At 31.2% G+C, this 14,096-nt stretch overlaps 1 protein-coding gene across 1 annotated transcript in view; it reads right to left on the bottom strand.

The window, feature by feature from the left end:
- LOC126843309 (agrin-like) overlaps positions 1–14,096 on the bottom strand; it is an 86,015-nt gene that overhangs the window by 69,171 nt on the left and 2,748 nt on the right. Inside the window, exon 2 of the mRNA XM_050580734.1 lies at positions 13,301–13,636. Coding sequence (XP_050436691.1) covers positions 13,301–13,607 — 307 coding nt within the window. The 5' untranslated portion in view covers positions 13,608–13,636. The remainder of the gene's footprint in view (positions 1–13,300; positions 13,637–14,096) is intronic.

Genomic DNA, 14,096 nt, shown 5'->3' with positions numbered 1-14,096 from the left:
ACTATGACAGCTGATTTTAATATTATAGTAATTAAGAAACCGTACATGTTTAGGGGAAAAACTGTACTATGAAACAATAATTTTATGTAGCAAACCAAAAAAAAATTGTATCGTTTAATGTCAGTTACAAATTTCATCGGGCAAAAAATAGCATATTTTTCTGGCAAACTTTTTTATTTAGTGTTTTACTTAAAACTTTAACTAATAAGTTGCATTCTGCAATTTCATCTGTTGTGGCAAAAACTCACACCACTAACAGCATACCGTAGGTAGTTATAATGTCAAAGTTATGTTTTTTTTTCAAATATAATTTATAATTTAAGCGCGTCACTGAAATTTCCTTAAAGTTCGGTTGAAAAAACACCGCAACGCGATAATTTATTATGTTTAATAATAGTATTGTATTAAATATTCTCGGTCGCGTTTCGGTATTGTAATAATAATTATTATTATAATTATTTGTTTTGTGTGAATTGATTTTCGAAATGCTTGAACTACATGGAAATGCCGGCGGTATCGGGTAAGGCGTATAATTAAATTTTACAAACTCGTTAACGAGACACTGATTGTTTGAATTGTCATTTCGGTGTCTTCCGTCTGCATATTATTATGAAAAGATAGGGACCGAAGAAGGTGTAGTAAAACGTTAACACAATGCCGAAAACGCTTCCTGCGAGTTGTACAAGTAAAGCGCTTTTGGCGTTCTCGTTAAATCTTCCAATACATTTAAATATGTTTAAATAACACGGGTGCATGCAAATGCTGCACAAGAAAACACAACTTTACTAAGTTAACCGGTTCTAAAATTTAAACACACGTTCCACTAATGAGTCAAAGCACAAAAGCACTAAACGTGGATTATTTAGTTGTTCTGTCTGATCGTATAAACTTTGTTTTAACATAGCACACATAATATTATATAAAGTGTACAGTCATATTCATTCGGTCTTATTAGTTTCCTAGTGCTAAGAAACGTTGAACCCATTTTTAAATTTTTTTGTATTGAGACCATTCCATTTACGACCATACCGCCAACCCATTGACTTCCTCTAAGTACTTCCATATCCTTTTGACTATATCGCATTCTTGACTTATCTCGTTCTTGGTCTCCCGAGAAGTATATGCTCCAACACGGTTCGCAACAAACTATATTTAATACAATATAGTATAATTTATAGTGCACATATACAAAAGGCGTTAACTGTTAGTGCAAAGCTAAAGGTACTTTTCAGTTAAAAACTTACTTAATTTTTGTGCCAATGTCGTTAGCTGTTTATTGTTTAAAATACATATTGAAATTTTTTTGTTCTAAATATATAAAGCAGAGATTGGACATTATTCCATTATTCTTTTTTTAAAGAAAATATGTTATAAGTTAAATAATTGTGTATACTACTTATTCTTTCCAATTTAATATTTGTTCAGTTAATTTATACAACAACTATTTATTAATTACAATATTAATATTAAACAAAAATACCGTTTAATCTGACCTATGTCCTTTTAACCCATAATAATAATAATACATCCAATATTATGCTCCGAATGTATTTACAGTAAAATAATATTCCAACTGACATTTTTAACCTTTTTTTCTCCATCGCTTGTCAACGAATAGTGTAATCGATAAAAAAAAGCAAACCTAATCTACCTTATTTAAAGTTTGCTTGACAGCGCTTTGTAATGGAAATTTTAAAATTACCTATTTCTACCTAGCATATTTTATTTTTTTATATTATACTGAATACACGAAATCTCCTGCCTATCATAGCAATACACCATTCTACCAATCCGAATTTGGTCCTACACCCACAAGACAGTATCGATCGGAAAATGTGGCATACAAATTAGTACATTTGATACAAATTTAAAAGTCGGTAATAGTAATTTTTGGCTGGTTTCTACTCGTGTCGCTTTGAGAGTCACACAAAAAATGTCGAAACCAAAAACGACAAAATCGCGTTTCGAGTTACGTTATGGATGTGTCAAAAAGTCTTAACCTTACCGACACACGCCATAACGTTTCGCCTCGCACAAAAACTATCGATTAAACAGCGATTCTTCTTGCGACTATATATATACCTAGTTCTCTATAATGCACATATTATACTGCGTCTTGTAACACTCTCGCACTGTCTTTTTTTTGGGGGGGGGGGGGGGTTCTTGAGTCACACAGTCCCGGCGTGTAACGTGAACACAATCGTGTGTGTTCCTTGGTGTTTATATTATGTGTGTTGGATTGACGACATAATAATACGATTGCGTGATCCGAGCAGTTAGTTGGTTTGCTCGTGTTTTGAGCGCTTATCAATGTCTCCTAAGTGCATTCGCTGTGCTCGGAACGACGACGACAAAGTCGGCAGTGAGGAAAATTAAACGATAAAAAAAAAATCAAAAAAAAAAACGATAATCGTAAAAACATAATATCCGGAACTAAAACCACCACGATGGCATTACTTCCGGTCGTCCGTATACCCTTGTTCCGCCCGCATGATGATCATACACCGGTTTTATAACAGCCCACTCGAGAGAATATACATTGCTATACTGGTCGATACGGCATGCCGTTAAGCCCAAAGTAAAAGTGACTACGTTACACCGACAGAGAAACAAAAATCGTTATGTTTGCAATAATTGTGATTGTTACTTATTTATGAATTACAATTAGTGTGTTACAGCGCCAGATTCCGGCTAACAAGGTTTTTTTGAAATCTGTTTTTCATTCGAATTAAACGCAGAGCTGCTGAAAAACCCTACGCATAATATATAATGAATTGTGTTGTATATAATATACAATAGCATAATGCGAAGCGAAGCGCAAGAATACCTCAAACAAATTTGCAAACAATTTCGATTATTTACATAATATCTTGCGGTTACTCCCACTTGAATAGATTTACTGTTAGGCCAACGTTAGTTTGACTATTTTGCAAAAAGTTTTAATGCGCTGTATTTTGAAAAGTTAAGAACCAGCGGTTAACTTTGAGTGTGTTTTTTTTTTAACGACTTCCTAAGGTAAGAGTCTTCTTCGTCTTCGCCTTACACGGGGTCTGCCACCCTACACCTCCATAGAGCAAGGGTAAGAGTAAAATTATTCAATGTTTGGCCGACCGTTGAAGGTCTTAAAATAAAAGTATTCTAACCAGAGCTAAAAAATGTTATCCTGATAAAATACAGCAATATTGTTATTTTTTATCCGATCATAAGTTTTTTTTCTTCTATTTTTTTCGTTATATATTAATCGATCAAACAATTTATTTATTATTTATGAGTACATTTTTTTTGTACGTTATTTGTTGTTTGTTCTGAACGTCAAATTATTTTAAATAACTTTAATTAAATATCTATCAATTATTATGCGGAATTAGTATAAATATTAAAACGCTGGATCGAAATCAAACCCATAGCTTCATAACAGTATCTTAAATTTCTACTAAATAACTTAGAAAGGGACAGTCCAGATAATATTATATTCTACAACTCTGTTCTCGGTATTATTTTATCGCGATAACATATTCAAAAGACAATACCCCATTCTAGCCTCTTTAGCTCATCCTCTTTCTTCCACCCGTATGATTGCATTTCCAAAACTGTCATTTTACCATTATGTGATACCAATTTGCATGACCTACCCGTCAATACTAATATTGTACTTAAAATGTCCAAATCGGAACGGTTGAATAAATATTGTTTTGTATTTTAGCATTTAATAGTGAATTTTCATAAATGCGCATATTTTCTATTCAATTAGTTCAACAGAGAAATTGCATACTTATCGTAAAATTTATATAAGTCGTGAGGTATTATAATATTTTAATCTCGCCAGTGTAAACAGTTTGAGATTAATTTCCTAACCATTGAATTTGAGTTGTTGTACTACTCAGTTCACAGTTGTTGACATTGTAAAGAGCTCGGGGATGAAATCTGAAATACTAATAATCATATTATGGTTTAAACAGCATTATCGGGTTTGTGTAATCAGTTAAGACAATACAATAATATCATCCAATCCGCATACATACTTATTGCTATATCGGTACACGCTCCAACGGTAACGTTAGAAAACTTATGTCAATACAACATAATATGCTATGTACAAATCTTATACGATTATGAACAAATATTTTACAAGATACAAAACTTATTATAGGCTGAACAAAGTAAAAGAAACTAATCTAAAGTACGTTTTTTATTTAATAGTATTCGGCCTTTAAAAAGGCTTGTCTTCTGATAAAAAATTAAAAAACCTCGACTTTTTACTTATTATCTTTTTTTCCTCATATATATTGCACGCAATTTATCAATTGTTGACAATTTAATATAAACATTTTTATAAAATTATTTTACGGAGAATAGTTTATAAAATATTTTGTTAACCCCGGCAATTAATATTATTATTATTATTATTAGTATGTATATTACGCTCTTAATTGCTAGTTTTATTCTTAATGCATTTTTCGTGTTAACCATAATTATCCAGCCATTCAATTGTTCTTGTTTTATTGAGATAATATTTCTTTATACGCATATTATACATATTACACTAGTGAACACATTATATAGTACCAAGTATGCGAATCATTATTCAAAGTCAACACGATATGTGCAGTACGTTTCGTGTAATAATCAATCTTCGACAGTGAAATGTGTTTTAGAGAATGGACAAAATGTATACATATATAAATATAATATTAGGTACAATAGCTTAAGTTTCTTATTATTTAATATATTTTTCCCGGTTCAATTTTTGACTTTTTATAGTCAAAGATAACAATAAAATACTATTTTTTATGCTTGTCCTGCTAAATTATACGTATACTTAATTTATAACGCTTTAAGTTGTATATTTTTTTTGGTAAGTCAAAAATTACAACAATCGATCGTTCCCCCTATTTTACGAAACAATAAAAATATGAATAACCAACTTTTTTTTTATCCTAGTTTATTATTTATACATTACTGTGTTCATTTTGTTCCACGCCATAAATTGTTTCATAATTAACCAGGTACACTATACATACTATACACGCAATGTATTTTCAAAATATAACATTAAAAAAATACCATATATTTAAATATAATTAACATGCAAAATAATAATATGATGCCACTAGGGTTTTTATGTTTGCAAACACTTAAAAAAAATAAGTTTTGAACGGGTTTTTTTTAGGTTCTTTCATCTTATCACTAAATACTATAGAAATTAATTTTTATTTAATACATTTCATATTTTATAGTATGAAACCGTTGAAACCGAAAAATTTCAATTCAAAAACAATATATTAAATCGAGGTAAAACGTAACGATTTGAAATAAGAAGTATACAAATGTAAAGAGTCTAATGTTTTTCAGTATAAAAAATATAAAAAAGAATTTTAAAATCCTCAAGGATAAATAATTTAGGTATTATGTGTTTTTATTATATCAGTTTATTTTTAAACTAGGTATAATATAAAAAAAAATTTAACAAATTGTATAGCTTAAAAACATATTATACTGTATAGGAGCTACAAAATTGGCTTTTATCTCGTTCTTCAGCCCTGTCGATCAACTGAAGGACAAAGCGTTAATGTTATTTTCTTATTATTAACTTTAGACCGACATAAAACTGTTTTCGGGATAAACAGATTTTTTTTTCTATATTTTTTTATAATGTTTCTGATTTTTTTTTCTCGTATTCCTCCGGTACATTTCTTTGGGTTTTCTTCATTCTACACCAAAAGCCGTGGACTTACGCCAAGGGATAAAATGTTTTATCCGAAATTGTTTAGGCTACCTGCCAAAGAATTCGGAAATGGGTACAAAACGAAGTGAAGAGGATGGTAATTTTAAAATGTCAACGTACAGTACATTGAAATATAGTTCACACAATGACTCGGTCAGCTATACAACCTTTGTAATGTTTTATATCACAAATAAACATCCATTCACCAGACTTGTATACAATTATTATTATTCTATTAAAAATCTTTTACTGCTTAAATTATTTTTTAACTAGGCGCAAATTTAATGGCAAACTTTTTAAGTACACACAATATTATGTATATTATACGCATTACACAATGTTAAACAACGTTGATTATAATTTATGGGTATTTTAAATTAATTTGATTTTAATCTTGATTTTGAACTTTACATTAGCTCATTAAATAATGCAGAATTTAATTTAAATAACGTTAACACGAAAAACAAATATTAACATTATAATGTTACTATAGACGTACGCTGGTTTTATGTTTAATGCATATCTGCTATTAAGTCTAAAGCATTGTTAACTGATATATTATACCCTCCACTATGATATTTCGTCTCGATTAATATCAAAACCCACAAACCTAACCGAAATCACCTTACCAATTAATATCTAAGAATTATTCAATTAGCGGCTTACATAACACGTTATAAACGTAACAACTCTTAAAAATCAATTAAGTTGCTGATTGATTACAATGTGGATTTTACTAAATTACTATTTTTTTTTTTAAATTATAAGTCGATAAAAATCAATACAAATACAGTTAATTACAAAACAGTTTTCGATAGATCTGCGATGTTGGTTTCAGTCGACAGTGTGCTGTTATCGTGTATTTAATCGGCAAAATATGTGTGTTTAAGTCGGATAAGTAAACGCAGAAAAATTATAAACTTAGACGAGAAACTCTCTCTTGCTCATATCAAGTTCCAACCGGAAATTATAATATCTGTAGACCATAATATTTGAGACGATTACTATTGCTACAATGATAATATTATTTGTTTAAATCATATTTTTGTTCGGTAATTTAATTTCATTGTCACGTTCATCAATTGTATTCAATGGATAATAATTTATTATAACATGAATAAATGTTTAATTATGCTTCGATCGGCTGCCTGGCTATAACAATATGATCAGGCATCAAGATATTTCATCTGCAATTTATTTGTACTAATTACTGATACTAATATTTGTATTATTAGTTATTAATTTATGAAAACGCTATGAAGGTTGAAATGGTTTTCTATCATTATTGATTTAATGCAAACGACAAGCCACATGGACACGACATTTTGCTTTAGTCGATATTTTATGACCCAAATAAAGTATATTAAATTAAAGCGATGGGAATTTGCTAAAAACGGTTTTGCGACTTGCAATTTTATCAAATTAAACAGATTTTGTTTTTTATTCTGAAAAATCACGTAGATAATAAAGTTAGTTAATACATTTACAATTATTGCACATTATACATTTGCAATAAATGAACAATGATTCCTTTTTTGTTTTCACAGAGAATTTAAAACTATTTACTCGAACCGGATTATATGGGAAGTATAGCTCAATATTTTTTCATTTCATAAGATTATATAAACTCAACATATTTCTCCGTTACCATAAAGCGTTTTATACGAATAACTTATGCTTGACATTGCTAATAATATCTTACAATTCAAAATATTTACATTAATTATTCGTTACGTCGTTAGAATTGTGTTATTTAACTATTGGCTTACCAAACAAAAAATAAATTCCTAGACAAAAGTTTATAGTATAAGAACGTTATTATCATATAAGTAAAAGAAAACAAGTGGAAGCGGTATCAAGTGTAAAAAATATTCCATACAAAAGTAGATACCACCCGAGTAAGTTATTCGCTTTTATTTGATTTATTTTCCAGGCAACAACCCGAATGTATTTTACATTATTCGGGTAGATACCGAAGTTATGTGGATGTGCCACACAATGCAAAACTGTATAAGAATTTTATTCGATTTCACTAAAGTGCTTAGTGAATACATTAAAAATGGTGTAAACGCTCTAGGGTCTGAAACATTTCGTTAGTTGGTCTAAGACGAGCAAACATTTCAATATACCTATTCATTTACAAACAATACAAAATTAATGAATAGGAGCAAAAATAAATTGGATTTAAAACTTTAAAAGATACATCCTGTATGTTACATTATCTGAATTAATGATAAAACTGTATTGTAGTAAGATTGAAATGAAGTTTATTTTTTTTTTCATATAATCATCGGCCATATAACGTTGTTATGTCTGTTATAAAACCATTGTGATTGTTTGCTTAGGAAATGTATAATTTAAAAATATTTAAGTTACAGCTAAGTATCCAACCAAAACACTATGTAATATTTTTAATTAAAGTCTTAAAATGTATTTCTGTACTGTGTGATGACCGCAGTCTGAACTATTGGACAGACCGACCGTGAACTCTTATTACAGACTGACAATACTTTTGTTATAGAAAAGTCATACAAAAAGTATTTGATTATGAACAAGAATTGTACAAACTTTAAATTAACATACAATAAATTGTTTCTATATAAAATGCTATTAAACGGGAGTCTTTAGTAAATTTTATTTACCTAATATTAAACATGCATTTATATTATATAGGAGTGTATCCGTAAGTTTTTTTAAGGAAGTTATAAGTACCTATAGACATCTCATAATTTTCTTCGTAACTTTATTCCCCAATCAACTTGAAAAAAGTATTATAACAAGATGGTTGAACTCCCTCGTTGAGAGTTTCAAAGTTAAAGCCTGGCTCTCAGTCCTTAACATTGAGAACTCTACTCGGAACACTTAAAACCCGCTTTTATTTTCTTAAGTTTTATTTTGATTTTATACTACATACACTTGAGCAAATTTTTTCTCTAGTAAACGTTACAAAAAAGGCTAAAAGTGAATTTAATTTTAAAATCAGTATAAATCATCGTTGTAAATATCGTTTAAGTTTTAAAACTATGTGTATGCGCTTGTTTAAAAAAACTCGTGTATAGTGCGAAAAATTATATGATATTACATGCAACACAATGTAAATACATAAATAATATAAGTAATTTTTGAAAATCGCCAGAGAAAATAATAACGACATAATACAATGCCTATATTGTAATACATAGGAACGCCCATATAATACAACACTGATATAAGTTATAACTTGCAAATAGTTTTCCTTAAAGACGGCTACATTCCGAGTTTCGCAGCTAAAGGGATTCTAGTTGAACATAAATTACGGCCACGGTATTCAGTTAATTTTAGAAATTCAATTTATGTTTGTGATATTATTTAGCCATTACGGAAAGCTAGAAGTAACGCTTCGCGCATACCACCTTACCGTCTTTCATCTTAATGTAATGAATTTATACCATTAATTGCTGTAGTCGGTCTTAAGTCATAAACATAGATAGAACGACACATTTATATATTTATAGCCACGTGTACGACACACAGACAAGCCAATATAGCTACAAAATTGAAACCCTGAACTATTTTCTCCTAGCGGGTAATAGACGTGTCGAAGAAGCAGTGCGAGAAGAGCAGATGGGTTTTTCTTTTCATTGAAAAACTAAATCCCTTATGGGGAAATTACTCATTGCAGCTCTTTAGATAAACGCTAGGTTGGAACTCGGAATAATATTTACTGTAAATCACTGTCAATAATAAACTGTCAACGATGCTGTGATAGTCCAGAAAATAAATTTATATAATATATTATGTGTAGTGCGAAAAGGGTTTACTATATATATATATTACGGCGAATATAAATTAGCAATTAAATATTAACGTTCCGAGTGGACGAACCCCAACAACGTTATTGACTCAAAATGATTTATACATAAAAACCGCTGTGCTAATTGAGCGATGATCCAATCACATCAGCCGTTTGTATTATACGAGTAATTGTGATGGTCAGCTTTGTCATTTTTTATTTAATTAGCGACGCTATTTTTCGTGTAAAAAATAGATCGCACTCGTTGATATACGAACGAGTTTGACGGAAACGATACGATTAATACTCTCTATTGGTACTTTTATATTTATTTTTTATGACCCAAAAATAAAGAGAGGAACATTAATTATATTATAGTGTTTGACGAGAACACTGGGGTTAAACAACAATAATGGCATACACCGTCGGGATCTAAATCGATATGTATATATTTTTTTTTTTAAGTTCTTTATCACTCGTTACCGCCACACTCCAACCCTCCCAGACCTATACCCGCGTTGGACCGCCCTCGGTCTTTACTTTTAGGTCACGGTTACCGACCAAAATAAATAATAATATATTATCATTATGGGTGACGTTTTCTATAGCGGCAATCCGTGCTCGTTGCTCTCGACAGCACGTCAAATGAATGCCTGTATAATAAATTTGCAGCTACCAAACACCTCGGCGGTAATCGGTAACCACTCGTCTGCGTGCCCCGCGCGACCGTTATCGGCGAATGGCAGTGAATTCAATTTTATTATTACAAGTTACTGTAGTGACAACATGTTGTCGAAACACTCGAAAGTTTCCTTTATTAGTTCACTTTGTTTTCTTTTTAAATAATTTTCAAAGTCATTATTGATTTATTTGAAATTTTCAACAATTTACCATACGAAAAGAAATTGTTTTAAAACGTTTTTCGTTCGAACACTGTAAAAAAAAAAATGGCAAAGCTAAAGAAAACGGTGCAAAAACAAAAGGCACGCGCCATCAAGTTAAATGATGTCCGAATCCAATTAATGATAAATATTGTCTAATTTGATTGATTCAATTATTCGTAAGTCAAATTACTAATTCATAACATTTTCATAAAAAAATCTAAACAAATTATAATATCAAAAAGAACAATTTCAATAATCTTACTGTAAAATTTCGTCTAAGCTTTCAAACGTTTACATTGTAACTTTCAACAATAATTGTATTTTATACATGACATAACACAATACGAAGACTGTAGATTAACCAAAGATGAAATACATTCCATATGCCGACAGGAAACATCTACTTTTTGCTCGAAGGCAAGGAAAAGCTCTTTAAAAGTATTGCAAGTTCTTACCGAAGCTCTTCTATAGACTATATCCTTCAAAAAGCAAAGTAGTTATGTGGAAAAATCAATAAGATTTCAATTAAATACATAAGGTAAGAAACACAGCCGAGTATAAGGAAACTTATCATAACTTAGGTTGACAAGAGCGGATGACTGAAAGATTTAAAGAAACAATGCTCAAATACTTCATAATGACTCAAAAATTTCATTTTTGGGCAACAGAAAACATTTAACTAAGGCGCACTTGTAACCCCACGTTTGATTTAACAAAATGTCACAATTATTTTATTATTATGTAGCGTTTACTTTTTGTTAAAAGCCTTTTTAAAATGGATAAAAACCAATTTGAACATATTTATACCAAGTTATACATATTTAGAAATTTGTATATCATTATTTTTAAATAAATGTTACATAAGTTATTCAAGTTTTTAAAGAAGCGGAAGTATAAACTAGTTACTATGTTTTACACCGGATAATAAAAACAATTTTAATAGTTAAGATAGTGTCTACTTAGTTAACATTGCCTTCATCGCTTAAATGTACACAAGTGCCGCCTACCTTATCCATTACACTTTACACGCCTTTGCGTCTCTCGGAACTAAAGTCAACCACTTCCATTTAAAGCCTACATTTTCATCAGTCCTCTCTACTAGTTAAATATTTAAAAATAATAAATTATTAAATAGAATAAACCGATGACCTATCTATCTTTCTAATTTTTAATTATATTATACAATTATAAAAATAAAACTTTGTTTTTTTTTAAATCTTACAGATTAATATTTTATTTATTTTATCTCTTATAAGAGTTTTATATATATTTTAATACTTTTTATTATTTTATTTTTTTCAAATAAAATATAAATAAACTTATAAAATGATCTCAAGGGTAGCCAAGGGGATAAGGCGACTGTGTTGAAACTCACGCTTCCGGTCCGATTTTCCACCACCACGGTTTTATTAGTTCCTAAAATTACAAAGTTCTAAAACTTGTCAAGTCAGCTTTAGGTTAGCAACGCACTGTCATCGCAAAACCAAAAATAAAATATCCCGTTTTCACGTGGTGGGACACACAAAACGTTAAAAAAACAAGGAATCGCTTTTATTTATCGTGCAAAATAAATTTGAGCAAATTAAAACACTATGTTGTTTGCATAAGACGTATTTAATACTCTTTGGCGTAATGCTCATTAAAATTAAAAACACACAAATTATTTAAAATGTCAAAGGTATTTTAAACAGGCATAATTAATTCAATATCATTGCTCTTTAATTAATATAGTAAAATTCCTGAATCGTTTCACCCCAGGGTACAAAGACTGTAAGAATGTCTTTGTAGATACATTGAGTTGATATCTATCATCTTGGATAACATTCATAAAATATGTGTGTACAACATCATTACATAGTTACTTTAACATGGGCATGTCGCCAACAATATATTATTATGTATATATTAAAATAACAGTAAATCTCACAAATTCTTTAATGTATCCTCTCTATAGGTCTACCAGTTACCCACACAAAAGGTAGGAATTTACTTTGAAATTGAATACACTATATCGCTTAGTTTAAAAAAAATATATTGATCTCTCGATAAACATTTTTTCATAAAAGCGGTTTTTTAAGAATTAAAATATAAACATTGAATAATAAGTCATTCAGCATAGCGAGCACTTGGGTCGTTTGACAGCCACTAATTTTGAATGTAAAAACCACATAATATTTTTCAAGTGATACGTTTAAGGAAAATTACAACTGAATAGAACGTTGACATATAATAAATTGACACATTTTTTTTTTTACTGAGTCGTTATGGCAAATAGTCAAAGGCTATAATTTATTCCAAAATTCAACAATGGTACTAACGAACATTAGCCCGAAAAATGATTGTAATATTTTGAACACAGTGCTTAAAGCCGATTAATACGTCTTACAACATACGAAACCAATAACCCGAATAAGTAAACCGGGTGCAAAGCCCTTGTTACAGCTTGCAAGACACAAACAAATAACATTTTGACAAATGACAACATTTTCCCCGTAGGGTTTTATGCGACTAATAGGTACAAGAACAATTCCTCACATAAACGATAAAATATTTTCCCGGATGTGCACAATGTCTTAAAACCGATATAAATTAGACGATTCGTTGGCAAAAGGGAGCAAGTAAGTTTTTGGCAAACTGAGGTACACGCTATTTTTACAGAATGTAATGTTTTGCCATGTAGTTTTTTGTTAAAAAAAAATTAATACAGAACCTAATGGAAAATACAAATTGTAAAGCTCATTTTTCAAAAGCAGTACTATTTGACTTATCCTCTTTTATCCGCTCACCGTCCAATTATTTATTAGTCCTGATAGTGTGGTTCTAAGTAAGTACATGCCGGCAATTTCCATCCCAACGAAAGAACTATTTTCTCTTAATGGTTATAGATATTGTACAGAGATAGATGGATTCAACACTTACAGTTATAGTAGAGGAACACGGCGCACGTGACACAAAACATTATGGCCAGCAGGGCGCTAATGGTCGCCAACGTGGTGGTCCGGCACCAGAACGACCGACGCCCGCGCCTCTGATGGGTTTCGTTGCCGTCGCCTTGCTGGTGCTGCGTCTGATCGCCGCTGTTACACCGACCGTTGACCGTTTCCACGCCGGCACCGGCTCCGTTGGCGTGGCTCCTTATGCCGGTACCGTCCGGTTTGGACAGCACGACCACTTGGTAATAAAGATCTGTGTCGTCGCCGTTGCCGTAGGCGCCGAAAGAGGCCATGTTGGCCGGAACCGTCGCGGTGATCACGCCTTAACAGAAAGAAAAAAACTTTACGTTTTAATTATTCAATTACCTAATTACCCGTCCGGAAACGCATAGTTTTTAACCAGCAGACACATACAATATAAACCCTCGGGACCCTATCTCGCGCGCGCCCGCTTTACACTATAGGTAACCCCGTCGCTAATGTAATAACTTTGCTCGCCTATCAGATTTTGCTTTTTCCCTATTGAAATCGAGACGAGGCGGCAACGGCGAACGTTATCTTTGTTTTTCGAGCGAGCTGTGTAGTATATATTATGTACACAACACGCTGGAGCGTCTGTCCAAAAGCGAAAAACTAACAACAAAAAAAAGGTACATCTTCTTTCCTGCCCGCTCTCGTTTCGCCACGGCCACGGTGGCACGTCCTTGATTGATAACTACACTGTACACACACAATATACACTTCCACATTGTCTTATATAAACTAAAGAGGGCCCACGAATT

This window comes from Adelges cooleyi, unplaced genomic scaffold (genome assembly GCF_023614345.1).
Source record: "Adelges cooleyi isolate 19-005CV unplaced genomic scaffold, UGA_ACOO_1.1 ACOO_flye_CR_arks_rails_tigmint_CR_PRNA_574, whole genome shotgun sequence".
Lineage (NCBI taxonomy): Eukaryota > Metazoa > Arthropoda > Insecta > Hemiptera > Adelgidae > Adelges > Adelges cooleyi.
The sequence above is the reverse complement of the archived record's forward strand: the minus strand, read 5'-3'. Positions and strand labels throughout refer to the sequence as shown.